Below are 27,628 nucleotides of genomic sequence, written 5' to 3'. Positions count from 1 at the left end.
TACTCCTTCTTGCATCTAATGAGAACAAAGCCAGCCAGAAGCACGCTTCAAAGGCATAGCTAAACAATATATTTCACACTAATCTGCCTCTCTAAACCAGCAGCAGAAAGAAAGGTCAATCACTCGGACAATGACAGAAGCTGCAATACTGGTGCTAGAAACACCTTGTCTGGCTGTCCAGCACGCCAGGGGCTGGTGGAGTGCTTTAGGATCGCTGCGATGCTGGGAGGGGGTTTTGATGGCACCAGAGGGGAAGGGGCCTGTCCCTCCTCCTGTCCCCCACCTACCTCTGCACAGCCAGGGTCCGCACGACGGAGGAGAGCAGCTGCCCATCCTTGGAGGACACCTGCATGACATACTGGGGACAGCTGGTGGCCAGGCCCCCGCTGCTGCCGGGCAGGCTCTTGCCATCGGGCGCCGCAGGGCGCGGGCACTCCGGAGGGGCTCCAGGCAGGTGGCTGCAGCGGCTGCTCCTCATGGTGCTGGGCAGCGCGTCCCCATCTAGGCAGGAACAGGGACAGGGAGGTGCTGTGGGGCACATCTCTCCCTGTCTGACCAACAGCAGGCGTGAGGAGGAGCGTCCCTCACTCCCCAGCCCAGGTTTCCCAAGCCCACTCAGCAGGGAAAGGGGGTTTGCAATATTAGGTGCTGCAGGAAAATGAGCCTGTACCTCCCACAAGGAGCAAAGCAGCAGCCTTGATTTCTTCTCCCCACAGACTCCTGAGGTCATCAGTGATAAATAGGGAGGCCGAGCCTTTTGTCACTCCCCCTCCAAATGTTTCAAAGATATATACAATCATCACCCTGTCCACTTTCGAATTTAAAGGCTGCCACTGTCCACCAACAGGGAAAGATGTGTACTGGAGGAGAAAATGGTGGATTGGCTTCAAATCCCCTTTGAAAACACCTCAAATGCTGCTTAGTGTCCTCTATCGCCAACCCACAGCAGAGCACAGACCTGGCGATTAGTCCTGTACAGGGCTGTAGTCACAGAAACCTGCTTAATCACAGCCTGCCCGTGCCTCTCTCCTCTGCTTTGCTCTTTCTCTCCGTGTGAATGTGTTTTGCACATGGCAATCACACATGGCAATTAGGAAGGAAGGGTTGTGCTGGGAACAAGTGTGATAATTCAGCTGTGCGGAATTCTGGAAGGAATTAGAGATGGGGCTTCTGAGTTGTTTCTGATGATGTGGTTTATTTTTTTTTCCTACATATGTAGGAAGAGTGAATTAAACACACATTGTTACAGCACGGTTCAGAAGGTAACAAGACCACAAGTTACAAGACCTTTTAAGGAATTATTGACCAATAAAACACAGCCAACAAGGATATTTATGTTTTTGACCCAATCCTTAAGTATTTCTCCTTATGGACCCATGGTACAGAATGAGCTTTCTTAGCCAACCATGTTATGACACACAAACCAACAGTACTGCATTCGAAACTCCTTATTTACTTTTTAATTACTTTTATTTCTTATCTATCTTAAACTCTAAAACTCTACACTTTCCTCCACTTAGTTTAATATGTGTCTGTTTTAAACTATAAATCCACATTCTCACTTCTAGCACCTAAGTTTGGAAGCCTTTTCCAAGGTCTCAGAGCAAATCCTGTGTTTAACTCTCAGCTTTGGTTTACGGGCCCAAAGTTCTGAGAGTTCCCTGCATTTCAGATTCCAACAACAAGGAGCCTGGGCATGTAAATTCCTGATGTCCTGATGGGATTGATGCTCCTGGCTGGGTGTGCTTGTCATAGAGGGTTCCACCAGGCTGTGTCCCTGCCCTTTGGGTCAGGCACCAAAAAAATACACACACAGGGTGGGTTAACCCTCCTGCAAAACAGGGAAAGATTCCCCAGCACGCCCTGGGACACTTGGCTGCAGTCCTGTGCAAACCTTGCAGGTTGCAGTGATGATATTCCCATGTTAAAATCAGGAGTTTCCCCCTCAAAAAAGAGTGTTCTGCATGGTCCATGGTGTCAGCACTGCAGCTGAGAAGAATCTTTAAAAACCAAACATGAACAAAACCCTCTGGACAGGGGTGTCTATATAAGGGTTTGGGAGAAATCCTATGATTTGACTTTGCTGGGCTTGAGGAAAAGCAGCACCAACCTTGGGAAGCCCCTGAGGGGATGTCCTTGGCAGTAAGGTTTTGTGGCATGTGCGGGCTGGTGTGGATGCTGGAGCACTTGCACCAGACAAGTTTTCACACAGGGACTCATATTCCTAGAAAGGCATCTAAAGTAGGAAAACGGGTTTGTTTTGCAGGATCACTTCAGCTTTTTTCAGACCACACATACCCCAGGGAGTGAGCTGGAGGCTGCTTACAGGGCAGAGAGTGTTAAGGGAATGGGGAAGGGAATCGGACTCTGGGCCTCATTTACAATGAAAATGAAGCAAATGGCTGATGTCAAAACCATTAACATATAAAATATGCAGACATTTCAAGGGAATAAGAGCCACAGACTCTCCAAGGAGACCATGGTGTTCAGCAATGTTTTAGTTTTAAAATCCATGCTGAGACTGTTTAACAAGAATGTTCAGCTGCTTCATTAAACTTAAAAAGCTTAAGAAGTACTATGCTTACAGACCCACGCTGCAGAATTATGTATTTTTATCCTGATTGCTTCACTGACCCCATTAAGTACAACAGTGGGTTTATAATTTCAGATATAATGACCATCCAAGCCTTTACAAACACATCCATCAGCCACTTGATGAGTGTGGAGGGTTTGCTGGTGCATCAGAAGATGCAACTAAATGCAAAGCTTTAAAGCACAGGGGAAATAATCTGGCTGTATCTCAGCAAAGTTAATTCAAATTTCTGCCTACAGCACTGCATTGATATCCCACTTTGGCAGAGCAGATACAGGTAATCCCTTTCTACTTTTTTTAAAAGGGAGTTGAAAGTTACAGCATATTTTTTCTGGATTCAGAAGAACCAGTTTCACACAAAATCAGTGCATGTACTGGAAAAGTGATACAATTATAGAATTAAATGCTGTGTGCTTTTAATACAGAACCCCATGGTAAATAATGGAGATTAGTTGTCCCCAGAAGCACAGAGATCCTAAGCAAATCCTAAGTTAAAGCTGGCATTAAGGAATCATGAATCTTAACAGCCACAAACCCCTAAAGTCAGTATTTACCCATACGTACGTATTATGTCAAAAAAGTTTTTCACCTGAAACAAGTGGAAATCTGTCAAACATGCCTCAATAAAAGAGAAAATAAAAAAATAAAACCAGGAAGATGTGTTTAGCTAGTATTTATGAAGACAAGCAATATTAAATTGGGGAAGACAGAATATCAATATTTATCCCAGATGCCAGAAAATTCTGAGAAAAGTGGTCGAATTTGGCATGATAGATGTATGGTAGTATCTAGCTCTTTGTTTTTTCTTTTCTGGGTTGTCACTAGTTGTAGTTTTTCATTTATACAGGTGTGTGTGTATGTGTGTGTGTGTGTGTGTGTGTATGGGTTTATGGATATAAGAGTAAAAGTAAAGGTGCAGCAGGTATTTTCTTCATGCAGTAAGTGTAAAAACAATGACAAACCAACAAATAAACTCAAGCAAAGTATCTGAGGGCATGTTGAAGCTAGGCAGGAGATTCAAGTGCAGAAGACACCCTTTACCCCATAATAATTTATAGGATGCTGTATTCCTATTCATATCTCCTGTTCCAAAAAACCCACAAGGCTCAACAAGTGCCAGTGAGCAAGGCACTGCCTCTCCATCTGAGTTGCACTCAAATAAGAAGTTAAAAATCAGCATTACTGCCCTGAAATGGAATTTAAAGTCTGGAATACAGCTGGAATCCTTGCTGAACTCTTTCTGGCTGTGCATGAGTTCACCCCAATTCTGAGACCCACAAAGCATCATCAGGGTGATGAGTTAAATTATCACAGCAGAGCTTTTTTAAAGCAGTGCTGTTTTCCTGCTGAAGCTGTGAGTGGCTGGGATTTGCACAAGCCAAAACGATCTTTACACTTCAAGCAGTGGGTTGCAAAATGTTGAACAAATACTCATGGAGTTGCTCCTTTTCCTTTTTTTTTTTCCTCCAGCACCTCTGCTAAGAATAGCATTTATTCCACCTCTCTCAGTCATGGTTTCAAACTTGGAAACTCATTCACCTCTCTTATTCCATGTTCCCACAAGTTCACCCTATTAGTTTCAAGAAATGTGACACAAGCTTGCATCAATCAGCTTCAACACTTAAAAATATGCATGAAAAACCACTAGCTTCCCATCTGGAAACGTTTTCCCAAGAAATACTGGGTTATTTTAAAAACACAGCCAAAATACTAATATTAGTATTAATAATAATTATAACAAAAACAACAGACCAAACCAAAATTAAAAAAAACCCCACACCAGCAGAAAAATCCCAAATACATACCCACACTAAAAAATAATTTTAAAAAACCCAAACAAAAAACCAAAGAAAACACCACCACCACCAACAACAACAAAAAAAATCCCCATTTTCAGAAGCTTTCAGAGATCTGTTTTGTTTATTTGTTTGTTTATAATTTATTTTATTTATTTATTATTTATTTATAATTTATTTATTTTTATTATAATTTTATAATTATTATAATTTTATAATAATATAATAATTTATTATTATTTATAACATTATATAATACTATAATGTAATATATAATATTATTATATTAAATAATATTATTATTTCTGTTATTTATTTATATACTATTTATTATTTATTATTTATTTATACTATTTATGTAATTTCACATAGTTTTGTGCAATTCGCTCCAGAATTTTGCACCCCAGTGATGTGTGAACAGTCTTTTATCTGGGACAAGTCAGTAGATCTGGAGCACATATAGAATTCCCTACCTTACTGTGAGCTGGAAGAATGTGCAAATCATGGAGGAGCATCTCCCACCTTCTTTTCTATCAATCCTGGCTGGCTGCTCAGAATGCAAATTGTTGCATTACAAGTAATAAATTATTGTTTTCAAAAGCTTTCAGCAATGCAGTTTTCAGAGGTGAAAAAGGTGTTCCAGTGTTCTCCACCAGCTCAAGTGCCACAAGATCATGCATTACCTCTGTTTCTAGAAAAGGGGGGCAAGAGCTCACCTTTCCCTCACTGAGGTTTAGAGAATAATTTTATGCCACCCTTTAGGATGCCCCAGAGACCCAAACAGCCATTGCAGCTGCTGGGTGATCCCTGTTTCCCCTTCCCACCAAAAAATTACAGAAGAAGAACCAAAATTCTCAACTCCAGAGCACTCCTAGCTTTTTACCTACTAAGAAACAAGGCAGGGTGCTGTGAAGGTGGAATAGACAGATCACTTTTCAAAAAGCAAGAACCCCTGGGCCACCTGAGATTTCTATTTTAATGGGAAAAACATTGAGTTTTGTACAGGTCCTTTCCCTGACACTTATATCTGGGATAGTTTCTTGACTCTTCCCTACACAAGCCACCACAAAGAGCTTCATGGGTGCCCTCCTGGCTCCAAACACACAAATATTGAATTAAGAAATTGGTGAGGTAGCTGGCATTTCCAGCTGAAGCTGTGGATGCTGCAGCACCACAACACCTGCAAACACCCCGGAGCAAAAATTAATTTCTCTGAATTGAGAAGACAAATTCCTATAGTTGATAATGACATGTGGCTCAGCACAAGGAGAGGAAAAAAAAAAAAAAAGCTGCCTGACCTGTTCATTTTGGAGTTCTAAAGCCATCAGTGAGAGAGGACACGACACTTCTGGGACAGGAGAAGGCTGGAGAAAATTTTATTTCGGTCTACAGCATCCAGTTTGCTGTGTTACACCACCACCTTTTAAGGAGCTATGAGAGACCACTGGAAGGTGCAAGAGGAAGATGTGGCAATTGTTCCCCAGCTGAGGAGGACAGATTTCAAGTTAAGCTCTTTCGACACATAGAAAGTAGCACAGCACAAACCCAGATGACATTAGGCAATTTTACTCTGTTTCAGCCCACGTTTTACTAATTTTTCAAGCTGTAAATAGCATTTCCCATTCATCTGGTCTGACTGCAGAGAGCTGCAGGGGCTTTTAAAAACTACCACGCAGTAGGCTGCATTCAAAGTGCAATTTTATAAACAAGCAGATAAAAAAACTGAGTGCTCATTTGAGGCAGCAGCACAAAGCAGTTCAGCACAAGCAGTCCTTAAGAGTCTGACCATGCATTTAAAACTTCACTGCCCACCCATAAATCATCATTATTTTGTTATGTACTGAACCTTGAACCACTTTTCATGAGAGCAATAGACTCCCCTCTTGGCACTGTGAAATTTAACAAATTGCTTTGTATGCCTGCACAGCCACTAACTTGGGTCATTTGCTTAGATATGTATACTTTTGTTGGTCGTTGAAATGAAAGTTTCCAGATGATAATAAATATAGAAGTACTCGTGGTGGTGGCATTTTAGTCTTGTGTTAATAAGGAAAAAAAACCAGAAGACACAAATTCAGTTTACAACTGATCTGGAAATAGAATTTTTTTCCCCCAAGGTATAAGGAAATATGTATCTTTTCTTTCCTTGTATTAGTTTTTTTCTAGCAGAAATGTCTTCTCTCACAGCTTACCAAGGCACCTACTCTAACGTGTTCCTAAATTCCCTTTTTTTTCATTGTCACATCTACTTCAGACCTCCACTCCCCTATTTCCTGTCCACAAAATTCCTACTTTTTCCCCAGAACATGCCTTAAACACAATTGTTTTCACACTTAGGCACCAAAATGCAGTGAAAGAATTAGTATCTGCTTATATACTCAAAGATTGCATGTTAAAAGGCCCAGAAGTTTGGGGGTTTTGAACTAGAAAATTCTAGATTCTCTTTCCTCTTCCAAATTATGTCACCTTATACAAATGAGTCAAGCACTTCTTGGCCTAAAACACAAAGGATGAGAATTTAATTTGCTCTCAACAGCTGTCAAAGGACAAAGAATTGCATGTCAGTCCTTAAAGCCAGTGTTCTTCTCTAAAAATCACTTTGTCCTGGAGAGTGACAATGTTTCTTTTGCACACTGTGTTTTACTGATGAGGCACTTCCTTCACCACGGGAACTGTAAAACTTTCAGCAGTCCCATTCTCTGCAAGCACCTTGGATTTCATCAGAAAACCCGTCTTTTGCAATTTCCAGATTGTTTTTGCAGTTTTAACTGCATCAGCCAGTGCCTCTGGGCTCTGACCTCTGCTCCATTTAGGCGCTTCATTCCTGCTGCCTGTCTTGTCAGAAAAAGCAAAATCTGAGAGTGCAGGATGCTCATTCCACCCCCTGAGATTCACACCACACCTGCACACTGCAGAGGGCACAAAAAATTGAACAGAACTTACACCTTGATGTTTTCAACTATTCTTTCAGCAGATGGGGAGAATCAAGACAGTTGGAGGACCAGTGTTTCTGTCACATACAAAGTCTTGAAGTCTTTCTTAAAATACAAGGTCTCAGTAGGGCAAATTCAGTCAGATCTGATCCAAATGTCCTGCATTTGGTGGAACTGTTATTATTGACCTTCCCCACATTTAGGCTGGACTCAGATCTACTGTCCCACAGCTGTGGGATGGAGCTCAGGGGAAAACGCTCAAAGTTAAATATTTATGTACTCCCAAGGCAATGTTTTAACACATAAAAATAGCTCTCCCTATTTCCACTGCAAGGCTGAAAGCAGGGCTGCCAACATCACACAGATCATTGCCCTGCCCCATGTAAAAAATCCGTATTTTGGCTTCTTCTATTTGCTCACCTGTAAAACATCAGCTGAATCCAAGTGATTCCTTCTGGCCAGACAAGGCCAAGCTGAAAATTACTTCCTTAAACTGCAAATGGTGTATATATTTAATACTTGAGGCTTGACTTCATGCCTGGGGTTTGGTAATGAACTCCACTTCATGCAAATCTTGTGTAAATTATCTCTTTGACAAATAACTCTTAAATTATGGCTTTACCTGGCTCACAGTGGCCAACTCCACACAGATTTTGAGGCTGTGATGAAGAAATTTATTTGCAGAAGAGTTTGAGCAACAGAGAGCACAGACAATGCTGGCAGGTGATGGAGGCAAGAGCCAGCAAAAAGCAAAATGTGGTACACTTGGAGAAATGTGGTCATGGTATTTCTACAGGCAGCTTAACAAAAATGCTAATTTTTCTGTTCATCATTGCTAAGTTAATTATTTGACTGGTTTTAGTACATTTGATTCTTCCAGGCCCTGCAGTCGATACTGCACACAAATATGATCCTATTACAATTATTGCATTTATAGTCCTCACTATTGATGGGAAAACAGTTCAATGTATGAAACTTAGGAAAAATACTAAACCCACTTTCAAACTGAAGTAAGTAGAAAATTGAAAACATTTCTCTTTTTAATTGCTTTATATTTTAATTCCAGACTTCAGCAATATTGGCTGCATCAGTCTTGCATTTGAGAGAAGCTTCATTAGAAGCTCAATGAACACAGCTTGTCTTTAAGACTTCATGTTTGAAACAAAGATTATTATCATACCCTGCATATGTTTTGATGCACTGTAATTTAACCTGAAATTGTTCAGGTGTCTTCATATAATTTCTTTTTTCTTCCTTAGACTCCATCTGCATAAAAATTTGATATTGATATTTAGTTCCTGCACAGAGGACTTCTCTCCTTTCCATGTGATGCATCCCAAACATCTCACTGTCTGCAAGGTGCCTGCATTACTAAAAGTGTTGTCTGGTGCTCTACACTGAAGCCCACATGCACCAAGTACAATCAGAAGATCTTTTTCTTCTTCCCTAGGTACTGTGTCTGTCACTTCTACAAGACTGAAAACCCCGTGGGGTGGATTAAATTCTCATGTTTTATTCAGCAATGAATCACCTGGATGACAGTCTGCAAATACATGAAACTTGGCTTGTGTGTGATGCTTTGCAAAGCACGTCCCAAACTAATACATGTACACGTGGAATATGTGCTTTCACTTGTTCTCTGGCTGTGGGATCACCCCAGGTGTTTCTGGAGGTGCCCTCTAACAAGCCATTTTCCTTCCCTGAAGAGAATTTACTTTGCATTATTTTACCTTGTTGTGTTTGGGCTGGCAGCAGCTGAGTGTTTGATGTTTAACGATGGGGGAATTAGTCTTCCAAATATCTTATTTGAAAACAAGTAAAACACTTTAAAAAAAGCAAAATGCCTCCAAATGTAGGTCTATTTTTCTCCCTTTTCCCTTTTTACCCTTCAGTCAAAAGCAGCTAAAAATATTCTTGCTGCATTTTCCTTCACATGGGAAGATAAGCCTTCCCTGTTCCCATATCAGTCTATTTCTCCCAGCAGGACCAAAGTGTGGACTCTGTGGGTTTCTATAATATTTACATAAAGATTTCCCTCTGAACTTCAGTTTGGGGGATGGGAAGAGTTTTTCATCAAACTCCAAGACTTGCACTCTACTCCAGAATGAGAAAAATACATGAGAATATTAGTTAGTTAATTAAAATCAGTGAAGATTCCCTACACTAGCTACTTTTACATGGGTTATATAAAACTATACTGTGGGGACTGAACAGATCCCTTTATTTGCCAGTAACAAGCACACCAAGAATGCTTTTAGTCATTGTCACATGAAGTTGGCATTGGTCAAACAAATCAAATGTGACATGCAAACCTGGAAAGGAAAAGTTATTGCTGCAAAATAAAGCACATAAAATTCAATTTCTCTTCAGTAATCTTCAAGCAGATTACTGAAATGCTGCCCTAGTGAATCAAAACTACAAGACAGTACTAAATCAAAATTGCAGAGGTAAAATTTGACTGGACAACATTATTGTCCTTATCAAATCCAAGAGAAATACCAACAAGAGAAATAACAACAGTTAGAAGTGAACTGGGTATGAGCCTTATTTCCATGAGAAATAAAGACAGTGGAAGTCTGGAGTGGGTTTGAGCTGATCTCAGCTGGGATTCTATTCTGTGTGTTGTCATGACTTCTGCATTGAAATCAACCATGACATGCAGATTTTCTTGTATACCTAAGGCAAGCTTGGTACAGGAGCATTAGAACTTTGCAGAAGAGCAGTGAGCCAGACTAATGTTAAAAAATTATACTATTGTGTAATTGGACCTGCAAGACATTTCATAGGTTTTTATAGTGCTATTTAGCAAGCTCTGCTATTTGTTTTCACTGCTGGAGAATTACTAATCCTTTTTAAGAAGCTGGGTGTGTGCAATCCAGAAACATGGAACCACATCTATGAACCACTGTATTAATGCTGCTTGGTGGAGTTTTGTGTATCAGAGTCAGAGGATGGTTTGGGCTGAAAGGGACCTTAAATTCCACCCAGTGCCACCCCAGCCATGTCAGGGACACCTCCCACTGTCCCAGCTGCTCCAGCCCCAGTGTCCAGCCTGGCCTTGGGCACTGCCAGGGATCCAGGGGCAGCCCCAGCTGCTCTGGGCACCTGTGCCAGGGCTGCCCACCCTCCCAGGGAAAAATTTCTCCCTAATATCTTATCTAAACCTATCTTCTGCTATTTTGAAGCCATCAACCCTTGTCCTATCGCTCCAAACCCTTATAAATAATCTCTCTCCATCTTTCCTGCAGCCTCCCTTCTGCATCCAAATGGTCACAATTAGGTCACCCTGAAACCTTCCCTTCCCCAGGCTGATACCTGGAGTTGCCCCAAACACCAGGGCCAAGTCACACGAGGTCTGAGAATGTGATGGTTGTGATATCCCTTCAACCTCAAAATGTTTGCACGTCTTTGTACCACCTTGCACACTGTAAGACATCACCGAGGGCACAAAAACTGTCCAGAAGTGTGGAAATGCTAAAACTTGGCTGAGCACTTTGGCTCTGCTGCAGAAGAATCTGTGTGAAGTTAGCTGTTGCCAAAGGGCAAAGTAATTAAAGAGCTCCAAGTTTTACCCTAGGGGCTGCAAAATTCTGGGGTTTCTGGAGATGATGTGAACAGCCAGAAGAAAGAAGTAAGATAAAATGCTTATTTGCTTTCAACAATGTGTTTTACCAGCCTACTTCATCCTCCAAAAAATAATTTTTTCTTAGTAAACAAGCACCTAAAAGTTTTCTCCTCCAAGACTTGCCTTCCTGCCATTGCCTGCTACTGAGGCAGGTGAAAAGGAAAACCCTGCCGGAAGTTTAGGATGCAGGTTTTCCACAAAGTATTGATTGATTTCTGCCTTACACACTGCAAGGTTTTGTGGGTCTCTGTCCCCTCCACTACTCTAAACACCAGAGTTTAGGGTCAGCCAGCCCTACCTCACTCTAGGGCTGTGGAAATTTCTAGAATCTCCTCACTCGCCTTCCATTTGACACTTACGGTGCAACAGCAATTGAGGAGAGTTTAGGTAGGAACAATCACCAATAAAACCTAAAAATGGAAACCCTCAACAGTCCTAAAAACCAGCTCTAGCTATCTACTCCAGCTCCATCTCTTAATCAAGAGCAATTTATATTTACATAGCCCAGTAAAGTTTGAGGATCCTGGCTTCAAAGGCACCCTGCTACTTAATAGAATAAACCACCATATAGAATAATAGAATAGAATAAGCACACCATATTTTCCACAAGGAGCACTTTCCTTGGTTCATTTCCTTGGCTCTCTTGACCATAATCCACACCTGGTGAGAAAACACACAGGACCAAATGCCCAGCTCCCAATTCTGCCTGCCTGTTTGGCACCTGATGAGCACAGAGCTCTGCTCTGTGTGACAGAGGAAAGATGACACTCCTCCTCCCTGGAGGCCTCCACGCAGAGATGTCTCACACACAGCAGTAAATTGAGTATACAGATGATTCTGCTGGTTATGGCAACCAGAAAGAAAGCAGAAATACTATTTTTAGCGTGGCACTTCATTACCAGTTTAATGGCATCCCAAGGTTTAGCAGCTTGTCAGGTCAGAAAGAAATTACACCTTGTTAGAGAAAAGCACTGAAACAAATTTCCTCATTAAATACCATGTCTCCCAGCTTTTGCCTATTGTTGGAAACATCATTTTTCACCCTGCAAATTGGATAAGTAAGTTTCAATCTTTTTTTTTTGTTTTATGTTAGGCTATCTCCATCACTTTTACCTTCCTTGCCATTGACTAGTGAGATTTTAAGTGGGTGTTTCTGGGTCTTTAATTAAAAATTATTAAAATACTTCCACAAGTATTTTACAATAACATTGATGCTGAAGTTGAAAAACTGATCCCTTTATATACAAACATCTTAATAAACCAGTGAATCTTAATTAGTTTTTGTATCATCATTTTGAGACTGCTGCATTTGCCAAAGGATAATTACATTTCCTATGCCATCTGGGCATTGTTCTCAGCTAGTCATACTAGTCCTAAATTGTTCAATTTTTCCATCAAATGAATCCCCGGTGTTTTTCTGAGGAAGATGACATCTTCCAAGAGCTCTTCTTCCTTTCTAACTCCTGGTTTATCTCCCACCACAGCTGTGAGAGCAGAATGAATCCCAGATATCCCATCATTCTATAAAATATATCTTAATACTCTTGCCATACTTCTTTGTGTAACATCCTCCAGGCATACAACATATTTTTAGCCCTAATGAAGAACACTGAGTTAAAAGAGCGACCAAAAATGCGTTTAAAGTAAGCCAAAACTTTGTTCAAACCCCTCCTCAGTGCAGCTCATCTCCAAAGCTGAACAGTCCCATATAATAACTACAATAATTAAACCACATATTTGCTTCCAATATTGAAATATTTGTCCTTTCTAACAGTTAGTATCTCTTTCAAACACATTACACTCCTGGCTGCTGATACAGATAGAGGATAAATTAATTATGGGTGGGAATTTGTGACCAAATGTTTCCAGAAATTTGGACTATCTGTCTCACTGCACACAGCCACCAGCTCTCAGCTGCCAAGCAGGACTGAAATAAGCAAAACAGAGAAAGGAAATTCACTGTCTCAGCCCTAAAATACTCAACAACCTCAGCCCAGGCTGGAGCACACTTGTCTTTTGTCAAAAGCAAAACAGCAGAAGCCTAATGATCAACAAAGGCAATTAATTGCAACAAGCCAGCCCTGGAGGAGGTGAGGGAGTACAGGTGGTAGAAAATTTCACTTGGATTTTAGGGGTGGTTTTTTGTGTGTAGAAATGGGAGGTGGCAACAGATTCATTGCCTTTTGAGCCTTCAGGGAGGAGACAAAAAAAGAAAAAAATATATGTTTGCCCACCCCTGAACAGGCTGTGCCCCTAACAAAGTGTGAACAGCAAACGGTGAAGGTCTGGCAGACACAACCCAAGTGAGCTGGGATGGAAGTGCTCTTGTGTCACCTGGCTTCAACAGAGATTTGTACAAAACATGGGGAAACCTGAGCCACAGCTGCTCTAATTTTTCTCCATTTGCTATTTCATTATTTAATTTGATTTAGTTGATAGAAGCTTTTAAATCAAACTCTGTCTGGAATCTGTTCGAGTGTGTTGAGAGCCAGCAAGCAACCTGTACATGTTAAAAATATTTCCAAGAACTGGGAGAGTTGTCTCCAATTTCTAAACCTTAGTGGCAGCAGAGCCTGATTACAGCAGCAATGTCCAGTGAAGTACTTCCAGTTGCTCTTCTCCATTGCAGTTTTTTCAGTCTTTATAAACCCCTGGCTGTCCATACTGGCAGTCAAACAGCACACAGCTGAATAGCAGGCAGTCCAACAGCAACTAGAAATTAACTCTGAGTTGTGTGTCACAGCTGAAAGCCCACACCAGCCTTGCAGCTGCCAATTACTGCCAGCCCAAGATGTGTTCTTAAAAGCAGGATTGTCACAGAAGCCTGTAGTCACAAAAAGTGAGCCACCAACCATTGCTGCACAATGAAATCAGCTTACAGGCAAGGAGCTGGCTTTAAGGGCTCTATTAGGGATGAGTTCCTCTTGTGCTGTTGAAAATACTTTGATCTCCTGGGTTTCAGAACATGTCTAAATTTAAAATAAGCTGCTGCAAGGGAAGCTATCCTTTTATGCTGCAACTGAGCTGCATGGATTGGAAGGTTGTGGGCACAAGCAGAGGGCAGGAATGGGCAGGCTGGCTCCCACATCTTCCTGCCTGTCTTGGTGCATGCACTAAGTCAGAAAAACCACGACTTCAGCGGCTGCGAAGAAGTGGATCTGCAATTTGATAGGAGGGGAAAAGAGAGGTGGGGTTCAGTTTCCAGCTTCTGATGGTCTTCAGGGTCTGGTCCTAGAAATCAATGCTTATTCTGTGTGTTATTAATTCTCCCACTGACACGGAATTAATAACTCCTCCCTCTGCTGCGCCAGCCCCCTCAGACATGATTTGGCTCAGTTCACCTTAGGAAAGAGCACACTGAGGGTTTCTGTAATACAAAGTTCATAAGATCTCCAGTGGCATCCACAGGAGTTATTTCATTCTGTTTCATAGAGACCTTAAGGAGTAAACTGCGGGCAAAAAGCCCAGAAAATGAAGGTGTAAACCTGTCCTCCTCCTGTGAAGATACCAAGGGTTTAAACAACACCTTTATATTCCAGCTCCAGCCATGAAATGCTACACGGTTTTATTTCCAAGTGTTTAAGAGATAAATGCATTTGATGCTTCTCATAAACAGCCTAGAGCAGATAAGCAAAGAACCAACACTGACCTTGTGTGAGATTTACAATTTTTATTTTTTAAGCCCTCGGAAAACCAATTACCTAAACCATAAGCTAGTTTGGAGAAAACTAATCTCCCCAGTGCTCAGCCCAGTGAGGCTTGTAAAACACCCAGCTCACACAGAGGTAGGAAGAGCCACGTGGATAAGAAAGGATTTTAGGCTATTGTAGCTCTGACCCTGCCCCATGCTTCTCATGCTCTCTCTCTTTGAGGTAAAGCGCTGATTACAATGAGTATTGGGACTGCAGAGCCCAGACTTGATGACCAAAAATAATAAAAAAAAAAACAGTCTACTGCATTTCACTTGCAATTTAAACATCTTGGATGATTTATTTTTTTCTCCCATTGTGTCACTGATGGTGGCTGAATGGAAGGGTTAAGCACCAGTAGAACACGAGGTTATGGGTCAGCACCTCACACTGAGCACCCCAATATAATAACTGCAATAATTAAACCACATATTTGCAGCCACCATTCTGAGTGTGCAGCTTTAAACCTCCCTGAATTCCACATCAACCTGTAGGAATCCCAGGTCTACTAAAATGATGGAATGTGGAAAGAGCTGAACGACTGCAGCTCTGCAGCTGCATCAGCCTCCTTATCCCCAGAAGTGACCAGGGTGATCCTGAGCAGTTCACTCAGCAATTTAATAGGTGAAACATGAAGTTCATCTGGAACAGGGGCTCCAGAGAGAAGAAAAAGGAATTATGGAGTCTAGCAGCCCTGCATGGTGCCAAAACCTCATCATTGGATAAAAGTTAAAATGTTGGATGAAATCCCATTGCAGGGGTGAAATATATACAATTTCTTTCCACACCAGCTTTATATAAAATACCAATTTTAAAAAGCTTCAGACTGCCTGGGTTGTAACAGCCTCATAACAGTATTTATTCATTTGTGTTTACTGTCACATCCTAATAAATATCACAGTCAATAAAAGCTTTATGCCAGTTGCCTGTATCCTTTGGTTAACCTTCTGCAAAATTTTCCTATTCATCATGACTGCCATCATCAAGCCAGAAAGAAAAAGTGTTTTCTTTTGCTAGTTTTGTTGTGGTTGTTTTTTTCTCTGTGTATTTTAACACAGAGATGACTTTACAAGTTTTATGTGTTAATATTTTAACACTTGCTTAGTGGTATTACAACACTTGCTGTAAAGTTTAGGCAGCCTAATATAAGAATAATAAAAAAAATCAAGCACTGGTCATCTCTACCAGAGTTCTACTCTAAAATTCCAGTGGCCAACTCCACTGCTGCTTTTTACTAGGAAGAAAACAATGGCTTCTACCTTTTAAATTAATCCTTCTAAAAAGACACCCAACATCTGAGCAGCAGTTTATCAAGGTCCCCTGGCAAGCTTTGTGAACCACAGATTTATTTCATGGCTTTGACTACTTCCCCTCATTCTAGCAATCCCAAGTCTTGCAGAGACTGCCCCGAGGGTGTGATGTCTCCACATCTCCCACAGAACAGTCGACATTAAAAAAAAAAACCCAGTAAAACTGAGAGGAAGTAAAAGAGTTGGTCATAGTCAGTGTGTTCTATCCAAGGCAATGTGCTTCTCTACACAAAGTCATAGCAGTTAGACAAATTTTGTCCACAAAATTCAGCAGTTTCATGTTACAAGTAGAACCTGATTAATTCAATATATTAAAAAAAAAAAAAGTAAAACAGGTTAAAAAAAAAATCTTCTCACTCCACTTTCACTTAGTCCAGACTGCACCAGGGGAGGTTTAGGTGGGACTAGTGGAGGAATTTCTTCTCACAAGGGGATTGGTCATTGGAAGGGACTGCCCAGGCTTGTGGTGGAGTCACTGTCCCTAGAGGGGTTTAAGGAATGACTTGGCACTGAGTGCTCTGCTCTGGTTGACAGGTTGGACTCAGAGCTCTTTTCCAGCCTAATTGATTCTGCGTTTCTGTGTGATTCCACAAAATAAAACTCAGCAAAGATCTGCATGGATCAAAGGAAAAGCATCCAAGATCTGTCTTGAGCATTTAGAGGTTTTTTTTACAGTGTTAGAATAAATATTTTGTCTCTGCTTTAGCAGTGCCAGCAATGATTCATCCCTACAAAATAGTGTTGAATAATTAAAAGTAGATGATATCTCTGTTCTCTCTTAATAACATTTTTTTCAAACTCTTGTTATTTTTTTTCCTTTGAAACAAATGTCTACCAGTCAGTTAATTAACATTAATTTTTCTTGGATCTGCTCAGCACAGGAATACACTAACTCTTCAGGTGAAAGTAATTTATAGACTACATTATCCAAAGTTATTTGCCATTCCTTTGTCCTTGGCAGAGCAGCGTTGCAATGACAACCAACATCTTAGAGCAGAACGCATCAACAAGATTGTTAATTTCCTCACTCTGCTAATGAAAAAAAAAAAAAGCTCACCATTGCATTAAATAAAAATGAATGGCAAATATTACCAATTTTATTATTTTTCCACGAGGAACAGAGGACAAAATCCTCAGTGCAGTGAGCTGTTAATTACTCCAAAGGATAAATCGCAGATCCATTAAACTTCTTATTCTCTGTATTGTGGGGCTTTTTTAGATAATGCTGTAGAAAAAAACCTTCTTTTCTGAGGGAGATTGAGAGGGCACCTCAGCCATTCATCATTATTATCACAGAGCTCCTTGGCCATGCACCCACAGAGAAAAACATTTGCAGGGGAAAAAGGTTGGGTGCCTCCCATAAAATTTAACATTTCCTCATCAACTGACCAACAACCTTTTACTCATTTCTGGGGATCAGCACACGCTGTCTAAGCTGGTTATCCTGCTGTTATAGGGCTGCTGAGTGCTGTGATCTGGACTCTCTGTACAACACAGGCACCCCCACTGCCTTGTGTCCGTCTCACTTGGTGGAAATTAAAGTTGTGTTTCAGCTAAAGGAGGAGCAGAGAGCAGGAAAGGCAGTTTTCTCTAGATTTTTTTTTTCAAGTTTTCCCAACTGAGTGCCATGCTCCACTTTGAATACTTCTTAAAAGCACTTACAATTAAATTGTGAGGAAAAACATGTTGCAAAACTATGACTTTTGGTCACGTTAAAGTGATGTCTGTGTTCATGCTATTTTTTTTTAGAAGGTAGGCTTTTCTGGAAAATTGGGATAATCTGGAGAGCTGGACACATGACTGTTGCATCAAATTTCTAATTGGTTTCCTGGAATCACTTTGTCCTAGGTTTTATGAAACTGTGAAGCATTTTGGGTTTGCATGCCTGTCTGCATACTTAAAAAGCAGAAAAAGTACTTATCCTGGGCTACAACTGATCACATTTTTTTATATATATATCTGATAAGGAGTAATAGTATTTATTTCAGCAGTGATAAGAATTGCACCTTAGAGGTCATCTTGTTAAGAACTATATATTTTCAAGGAGTTTACTTCCTCTTATTTTGGGAGGTTTTCCATGCGTACAAAGACTTTAGTGGATTTCAGGGTGTGTTGAGAGTAAAATGTACATTGGCTGTGGTAAAGTCTGAGTATTTACACACAATCTTAATATTAGTTCTGTAATACTAAATTTAGTATTTTCACAGTATCTACCAGTATTTTATTGTTAAACCTGTGTCTGGTTTAAACCTGTGTCTGGTAATCCAATGCTTCTCTCCTCCTGCCAAACACAAATTTATAATGTATTTTGCTTTATTTTATTCTCTTGAAATATTTTTTTAAATCTATGTATTCTCTTGAAAAAAATTTTTAAATCTATGTATTCTCTGGAACATTTGACCTGATTGCATATGTTAGTGTTTACTAATTTTCTGCAAGGGCTGAAGTTAACAAAAAGAACTCTATTTTTAATTTTAGGCTTTAAATTTTTAAGTAATTGCATCCCTAGGCACCAGATAAGAAAACGGGAATACAGAGCAACAGAGCTGCTTTCTTCCAAAATTTATCTGGAGCCCAATGGGGCTCAGCAGCCTGGTCCTGTCACGTTCTGTTGGACTGACCCAAGAGCAGCACCAAACTCATGACACCTGGAAAATGAGTTTTTTTAAACTCCACACTGAGGGAAAAAACCGGATTTTTGTGAAGTTTGTGACAGGAACAAAGCCCAGCAGCAGACAGTGAGGCAAGCTCATCGTGAGGGAGTTTAGCCAGATGCAAATCCAATACTGCAACTCAAGCATTAGAGGAAAGAGGAAAAGGAATGCATCCTGTCCTGCTGATTTTATCAGCATAGATTCCACCAGGAGCCTTCCATCTACTTTCAGAACTTCCAGGGGCTCTGATCCAACACCTGAGATGACCTGAACCCACTGATTTTTTAGGACAAGTTTGCCACTGAATTCAGTAGGGCCAAGATTTCCTTGCTGTTGCATTGGCCATCATCATCCTACTGCTCTAAAAAATCCATCTCAGTAGGGTCTTGGCAAGATCAAATATTTTGCATGTTTGCAGAACAGGCTTGGAAACCCAGATTACAAAATTACTAATTAGAAATGCCAACCATTCTAAGAAACAGGATTTACAGGAATTAAACTCAGCTCCTTTGTGCCTGCTGACAAAATTAGTATTATGTTATTTCTCTTTCATTCTTCACTTGATATTCAGCTATTTTGTGTCAAACATTGTTTGGCTAGTTTTATTTTCAGCATCTCAAAACCCAAGTCTGCCAGAAATGCCTCATACCAGTCCTGAGGCAGGCAGAGCAGCCATCTCAGCAGTTCAGGTGAGGTTACAGGATGTGAAAATTAAAGTTATGCTGTACCTACACCACAGTTTCTAGTTGCCAGAGCAGGACAGAGATTTCAAACAAATATTATTTAGCTTATCATTCAGTCATGGATAACCATCCATGACTTAACCTGGGCTATAACTGATCGCAGGTTTCCTTTTATATCTGATAAGGAGCAATTATTATTTTCCTTTTATATCTGATAAGGAGTAATATAATTTATTCCACACGTGGTAAGAATTGCACTTTATTGAGAAGAATTATATATTTTCAAGGAGTTTACTTCCTCCTATTTTGGGAGGCTTTCAATGTGTACAAGAAGTTTAGTGGATTTTAGGGTGTGTTGAGAGCAAAACTGGCTGTGAGTAAAATCTGGGCAACTGCTCACTGCCCCAGAATTCAGCCAGTCAATCACAATGCCACGGCCACAAGGGACAATATTTCAAGGCTCTGGGAATTAATGTTTTGTTATAGCTTAATATACAAAAAATAGCTTACATAATAGCTTAATATAACAAAAAAATAGCTTAATGTATCAGTGGCATCAGATGGAAAAAAGGCTTCCACGAGATGCATTACCCTGGCAAGCTCAGAGTGACTTCAGCATAAGGCTGTGAGGGCAGACCCCTGGGTCACCTGGCCACACTTTTTCTGATAAAGCTTTAATGCAAGAAAAGCTGGCATGCTTTTCTTGCCATTGCACCCAGGTTTGGTTGGGAATTATAGTGCAACTCCAGATCAGCATCAGCACCTATGGGCAGCATGATTTTTTGAACCACAGCTTAGGAAAAAGGTAGAGATGACTTTAAACTTTTCAGTGCTCCTCTCTACAGATGTTTTGCTTTACCAGGATTCAATTCTGCAGAAGCACCAGATACTCACAGTCCATTTGATTATTCGTAGCCCTGATAAGCAGCTTCTCTAAACTCATGGCAGTAAAATCAAAAGGTTATTTTTTTAGCCTTCCTGCAATAGAGGAGGGAGATCTTGCTGGCTAAACATAGCCAAGCTGCTTGAGAAATCCCTGTGGACAAGGACTGCCTTCCAAGGGCTGCTTCTCCCACCGACTGAGTTCCAGGCACTCACAGAGCTTTTAGTGCTCCAGTCCCACAACATGTGTTTAATTATTTAAAAAAACTGAGTACGATGCATTTGTGGGATTTTTATGACCATCCCAAATATATTCAGAAGCACTGAGTTTGCATCTTTAGCCAGTCATTCTCACTAACACTGCGCAAATATTTCATTTAGTTTTCTATAACTTTGAAGACACCCCACGTGCCCCTGATCTTGTTTCCTTGAGATTACAGAACCAAATAAAGATTTATATTTATATAATGAGTTCAATTTCTATCTATTTCTATCATGAACACATATATAGCTGTTCACTGTACAAAATTGAAACCCATATTCTCCTAACTTTTCTCCTATTTTCTTCTGGGATAAAAGCTTCAGGAACCTTTAAAACACAATAATTAGATTATATAGCCAAATGTACTTCAGGTTATCCATCCCTATGATTTGTGTATCTGGTCTTCAACTCTCAATTTCAAAATCACATTTCAAATGTTGCACAGTTATCAGTAACTGTGATTTCTTTTAAAGCTACTATACTTACTTTCATGTTATTTTGTCACATCGAGCATGAAAATTTCACAAGAAGATTTCAAAGCTTAATATGCCTAAAAAAGGAGCATTTTCCACTCCCAGAAACATATTCCTGTTCTCTCCCACATATCTTAGTAGACTGTGTGAAAGTAATTCTATTTCATATAGGGAAGTTTTAAAAGAACAAAAATATTTTCCTCTCCAAATCACAGTCAAAAACATCAACATCAACATCTGAAAACCAAGGTGTGCAAAGCAAAATGAAGAACCCTGGATATATTTTGATTCCTTTCCTCCATCCCAGAATCACAATTCCTGTGCTCTAACTCCCTGTGCAACCTTGGATGGCACTTCCAAAGCAATCAGATGTTTCCCTGATAACTTTTTTTATTTTTTAAATTTATCCACATTGCTTTGTAAATTAAGTACTTTAAAAATTTGGGGAAATGTACCCATGAAACCTCTGTAATGCCTAATTTTGCCTGTGAACTGTGCATCATCCAAACTTAATTCCTACAGGGGTATTCAACTGGAGAAAAGCTAATTCATTGTGAAATGCATCACTCTCCAAAATAACTCAGGACTTTGAAAGAGCTGACTGCTACTTTATTTTTACCACTTCTAGCTCACTAATACATTAACAGCTCAATGGTTAAAAGTGGTTAAAAATGGTTAAAAGGTGGCCATGGAACGACAGAACTGATTGAGCTTAGCACTTCCATTCCTCTTTATTCTCCTGTGTGTGTGCATTAAAAAAATAAATAAATCAAATAAGAACCCACACATAATGCAAAAGGAGCACAAGTTAGCTGCAATCTTGTTGTATTTAATGAATTAAATGCTTTAAAATTTTGTTTTTCATCCTCACAGCCTTCTCATCCTTTCAGCAGAGCCACAGCCACCTGGGCATTTACAGCTGCCTCCCACACTATTCCTGAGGTCCTGTCTTGCACACACAGAGCCCCAACTCCTTCTTAGCCATTAATGCTGAAATGTTTCTTTCAGCTAAAAGGATCAGGCACGTGGCTCCATTAGGAAAACTGCATGGCCAGAAATAGTGCTGTAAAAAGGCCAAAGGCAGATGCAGCATCCTCTGTCCTAGAGAGTAAGTGCATCCCTGACAGCACTTTCTGCAGGGATGGGTTGTTTTCCTTCCTACCAAAAAACAGAATAACAAAAGAAAAATAAAAAAGAAAATAAATAAACAAGTAAATAAATAAATCCCTTCCACCACTGGGTGTTTTGCACAGTCACCCCACACCCAAAATATGACACCAGAACTGTGCATGTCACAGAACCCCAATGGAACAAGCCATGCTAGACAGCCCAAGAGCAAATTCAAATTGACCCTCTCTTCTTTCTCTCAGAGTGAGGTTTTTTTTTAAACCTATTTTTTTTTACCCTTTTTTTACCATAATTTACCCCCAAAGCCTCACTACCTGTGATACCCCCTGTTTATGTTTACCTTCTCTGTTTCTGAAGCAAGGGGATCTCTCATGCCATGTGCACGCCACACAAAGGGCTGCATGTCAGCTCCAAGATACAAAAATTTAAAAAATGTGAAGTTATTTAACTCTTTTATTATTATTATTATTCTTTTAACTGAGGCCAAAGAAGATGCATTCCAGCAGACAGAGAGATTTCCTGGTGTGTGTATGCATGACATCCAAGAGCAGAGAATTATGTTTTTAAACACACAGGACATGATGAATGGTGAAAGAATTATGGAATTATGGAGTTTTTACCAGAAAAACTCACTTTGCCAGTTCACTTAACAAAACAAACCCAAACAAACCACTCAAAACAGTGAGTGGCTACTGCTGTGTGATGCATACTTTTTCCTAATAGCAGTTTTTAAATTTTTGTGTTATTTTAAATTTGTAGTTTAGACAGAAATTTGTACATGCCACAGTCTGTCTTGAGGACCAAAGGAGGTATAGCATGCTTATAAATTTCCTACACATTGTCAAGAATTACAAAAGCTATTCATGAGCAAGTAGCAATGGTTTTCTCTTAGATGGCTATTTAATTTTTTTTAAAGTTTCAGAAAATAAGTGAACAGGATGTTATACCTTCTTGTGAGAAGACTACTACAAAACAAGCTGTAATCCTCATCTGTGTCACTCTGTTTTTTCCCCCTTCTTTAAAAAGGAGAGAAAAATTCTAGCTATGAAGTAAAAAAAGGTTTGTGGTTTTATTTTTAAAGTGTGTTAAACAGGCACAGCTTTATCTTGCCTGATTTTGATACAAACCAGCATCTGGTAAGGGGACTTAAAACCAACCAAAAGTGTTGCCAACAATAAAATACTCAGAACTAGCTGGCACTTGGCCTAGTGTGGACTCATCACCCCTGTTCCAATGTGCTGTAAAATTATCTCAGAGGCAGCTGGAACAGCCCCTGCTGCCATCCCCATCAGAACCTTCCCTGCTCTTCATTTAACAGTCATAAACTGGAGAGAGAATTTCAGGTTTAAAATCTTCTTTGAAAGCATGAAGACCCAATAATTTCTTCCTTGTAATGAGAAAGATAAATAATTTATACTGTGACACTGTGACTCCTGTTTTGTGGGTGTTTTTTTTGTTGTTGTTGTTTTTTTTTGTTTGGGGTTTTTTTTTTTTTGGTTTGGTTTTTTTGGGGTTTTAAAGTTTTTTTGTTTGTTTGTTTGTTTTGTTGTTGGTTTTTTTAAATCTTGTTTGAGTTTGCAGTGGCTTCTCCTCAGTGGAATTCATTGTGTTTACTCTTTCCTTTTGGATATACACACTTCTTTTACTCTCTTCTCTCTTCAACTCCTTCATCTCATGCTTAAGCTTTGCTTCCCTGTGCTAAAATTCTCTTTTTCTGGGAAACTTCTCTTTCCCTTCTTCATCCAGCTGCTCTCTCCTCCCCTACAAGAGGTACACAGAAGGTCTGCAATTAGTGGCATCTAAAAATTAGGGAGGTCAATGGATAAAACTAATGAGAAAACAGTTTTGCAAATGTTTATAAAGCTAAATCTCTTTCCTACCCTCTGGGAAAAGAGCAAGACGCTGGATTTTTACTGTATGCATTTTTTTTTTTTTTTTTTTTTTTTTTACTATTCTGTAGAAATCGCTTCCACATAAGCCTCCAGCTATGAGGAAACATTTCCTAGGGAAAAAAAATTAAACCTCTTCACTCATTCTTGCTGAGTTAATGTCTTACAGAGGTGCTGGGAAGAAGTGAGCTGGGCTCAGAGGCTGCCCGACCTTATCACACAAGAGGAGCAGCCTCTTGCAAACACAAGAAAGCAAATATTTGTATGTTGAAAAGTTAAATTACACACACACACAGACAGCCTCTGCTTCCCTGTTTCAAAAGCTGCCTGAGAAAAGTCAGAAGATTTTTAACAGCACTGAAAGATTCTGTCCCTTTTCACAGTGATGAGAAATGGTAATTCTTCCAAGGAAAACAGAGTTTAGGCAAGATTGAAATTACACAGGCTTAGGGCTGACACACAAGGCTGCCAATATGGATTTTTGCCCATTAAAAAGATCCACAAATGACAGGAAAATGTGTTGGTGCTCTCAGTCTCACTTTTCACATAAAAACCCAGCTTTATCACCCTGAAAGAATTTCTATCTGCTTTTAAGAATATAAGATATTTGACTTCTCTGCCCAGCTTTATCACCCTGAAAGAACTTCTATCTGTTTTTCTGAATATAAGATATTTGACTTCTCCGTTTCTGAAACAGACTTATCAGACTTTAAAAACCCTCTGTTTTGACTGTAATATTTTAAAGTAAGAGATGAAACAAGTAAAAGACGAAATATTTAAAACACTGGGTGTGGGTTTCTTAAATCTAACTAGCTTCTACTAAAAAATAAAGGGCACAGAGAGCTCTATGAAAGGCTCTGCTCTGTTCTTGCAAGAAGAGCCTGACCAAACTCTTGCTCCAACTTATATATATTTCAATGAACACTCAAGAGAGAAGGAAAAACACAAGAGGAGATTGAAAAGAAATATCACATCTGCACCCCAAAGGTTTAGTCAAAATATTTTCAGCCAGAGAACTCGAGGAGTCACAAAATGCATGGGTTTATTTCTCTTTTAGGCACTGTCTCTCCATGTAAAGAAAATCCTAATTTATTTTTGGCAGCATGTACTAAAAAGCTGCTGCTATCTCCTACCCAGATGCTTCCCCCACCCTCCTCCTCCCCTACCCCCAGAGAAGACTGAATGCTTTTTTCAACACTCTGAAAATGTGGGGGTTTTCATGGTTTTTTCTCAATACCCTGAAAATCATCTTCAAGTATTTCAATGTCTAGCTTTAATATAAATATTTTTGTGTGTATACCCATATGTGTACACACACAGTTTGTGGTGACATCCTAGAGTATCGGGAAGAAATTGGGGTACTGATTCTTCCCAAACACAAGAAAAACAAGCTTTTAAAATGTGACCAGTTAAAAAAAAAAAAAATCAAAGTTTTCCCTCAAAAAAGCAGGAAAATAACCCCAAATTCACGAAGGAGATTCCATCTCAGATAATATCTAAGTTATGTGTAGTACTAAGTCCCAAGATCCTGCTTTAGGCTTTTAGTGACTTTTTTTGACTAACACTATTATTTTTATTTAATAATAAGACACTAACAAACTCAGCCAGTGCTGCAAATATTAGGGAATGACTGCTTGCTAAATACTGTAATTTGTGCCTGTAACAAAAATGAACAAATCAACAGCAGAGTAGCTGTGGTTTGGCATAGCTTTATTTTGGCTCCTTCTTTTGGATGGAGCCCAGAGTTTAAGGACCTGCCAGGAGCCCTTTAAAAGCTAACCAAGCTATGAAATGTAACACACTGGGGAAGAAAAAAAATATTCTGGCCAGGAAAATGCTGTTGGCAAGAGCACAACATCCTCATGCACACTTTTAAACACCCCTCTATTGTTGCATGACACTTTGAAAATCTTTAATGAGGTGTAAAAATGGCTTTCAAAAATAACAGGCTTAAACTCCCAGCCAGAGATCCACAATCAGGTGTAATCAGCCACCATCCCATACCTGCTCCCGGTTATCCTAAAGCCCGGGAATTTGTGGATGTTATTTTTATTCCTGCAAATAACTTGCGGAAATTCAAGGGTATTCTTACCTCCCTTTTGGTAATCAGCAAAATATTTTGATAGTTTGTGCTGAGCGACCATAAATTGCAAATCCAGAGGAAAGAAGGAGCCAAAAGGCTTCTGGTCACACCTGCTTGGGCAGGAAACTGAGAGCAGAGGGTTCTGCCCTCGTGCCCTCTGCACTGGAGTCAGCACCACGACAGCAGCACAAGACAAGGGGCACTTAAAGGCTGAAATCCAGGGCTCAGTCCATTGCCTAAAAAGTCATCCTTTTATTGATCCGTGTCCAAAATGCAGTGAGGAAATACTGCCCTTGAAAAGTTGCTAAATGATAAACCAGTATTTCCTTTTGCTGTTTACAGTGGGGTAATGAATTTAATAGAATTAACCTACTGCAGGTGGCTGGAGTTTTACGCATGGAATAGTGAATTCTCTGTGGATCCACATCACATTGTGTTTTATCTTCCTACTGCTCTATCTGGAAAGGATCCACAGATCCATAAGTGGAATTTATCAGAAGCAGACATCTGCAGAGAACAGTTATTTTCCCCAGTGGTTAATGAAATAGATTCTGCTGTTTCTGATAGGATGAGGCACTAGCATGTACTGCAAAAAGGGTTTGGTCTTCAGCTCTGAAATGTCCCTGTGAGTGAGTGCCGTGTTCACCTGAAAAAGATCATTGTCAGCATGAAAAATGCACTGCAAAGGGCCTTTTGTTCCAGATTGTGTGCAGCTAACATGAATTACAGGAGTTAGAACTGAGGTGCTGGTGGCTCCCCACTGTTGGGAAGTCCTGAGGGGTGTGGGTGGAGGGACCACGAAGGATAAGAGAAAAGGGGAAGCAGAAAAGAAAGGTAAAAAATAAAGGCAGAGGGAAACCAAAGACAGGGTAATGGTAATCAACCAGCAGTAAATCATCAATGGCACAGCCCAGAACAAAATTCAGGCAGACCCCCCCCGCCCCCAAAAAGCCCCCCAAAAAAACCCCAACCCCAAATCAAAGCAACCAATAAACAAAATTTAAAGCTTTTCCTGGAAGGGAGAATAATACATTTGTACAACTACAAAAACAAACTGAGGACTGGCAAGGTTTGAAAACCAAGAAATGCTATTCTGTCCTTTTTAAATGGCTTCTTCAATCTCCTTTCTGAAGTGAAGCTTTGATCACAACCATTTTATGTAGAAGGCTGAGCCAACTTTGGGGCAGAATGAACTATCTAACTTCTTCAGCACAGAGAAGTGAAATGCAAAGCTAAGAGAGGACAAATCACTCTTGCCTTTGGCTATCATTCATTCCCTACCATTAAGGAAAACCCAGTGATTGATGATCACTGCTGAAAGGGGTAATAATCTATGAACAGAGGGAAGACAGCATACCTGATACTGCTCTAGAAGATGTCCTGAAGGGTTTGACCACCACAGATAAACAAATTCAGCTATTGTCACTTTACTGAAGTCATGAGTAGCATGCAAAGCTACTAGAACCTTTCTAGCCAAGTGCACCCATACTAAAACATGAAACCTCTACTTTCAGGCAGTCATATTCATTCTACAAATAATAAAACTGAGGTGGAAGGATGCACTGCCTGTTTTTCCCACTTGCAGGGGCAGAAATAGGTTGGCAACTTCCCCTTTTTAGCTGCCAGGC

The 27,628-nt window shown here is 40.1% G+C and overlaps 1 protein-coding gene across 7 annotated transcripts in view; it reads right to left on the bottom strand.

Moving 5' to 3' along the window:
* The window catches only part of MARCHF3 (membrane associated ring-CH-type finger 3), a 62,190-nt gene that overhangs the window by 23,314 nt on the left and 11,248 nt on the right, over window positions 1–27,628 (bottom strand). For 3 of the 7 annotated variants that reach the window (XM_085566331.1, XM_085566332.1, XM_085566333.1), the window contains exon 3: window positions 288–2,236. In XM_085566331.1, the coding sequence (XP_085422457.1) occupies window positions 288–730 (443 nt within the window). In that variant the 5' untranslated portion in view covers window positions 731–2,236. Of the gene's footprint in view, window positions 1–287; window positions 2,237–5,687; window positions 7,305–27,628 lie in introns of those variants that run through there. The other 4 variants (XM_085566334.1, XM_021551866.3, XM_021551863.3 and 1 more) reach the window with 4 other exon arrangements.

This window comes from Lonchura striata, chromosome Z (genome assembly GCF_050655825.1).
Source record: "Lonchura striata isolate lonStrDom1 chromosome Z, ASM5065582v1, whole genome shotgun sequence".
Lineage (NCBI taxonomy): Eukaryota > Metazoa > Chordata > Aves > Passeriformes > Estrildidae > Lonchura > Lonchura striata.
The sequence above is the reverse complement of the archived record's forward strand: the minus strand, read 5'-3'. Positions and strand labels throughout refer to the sequence as shown.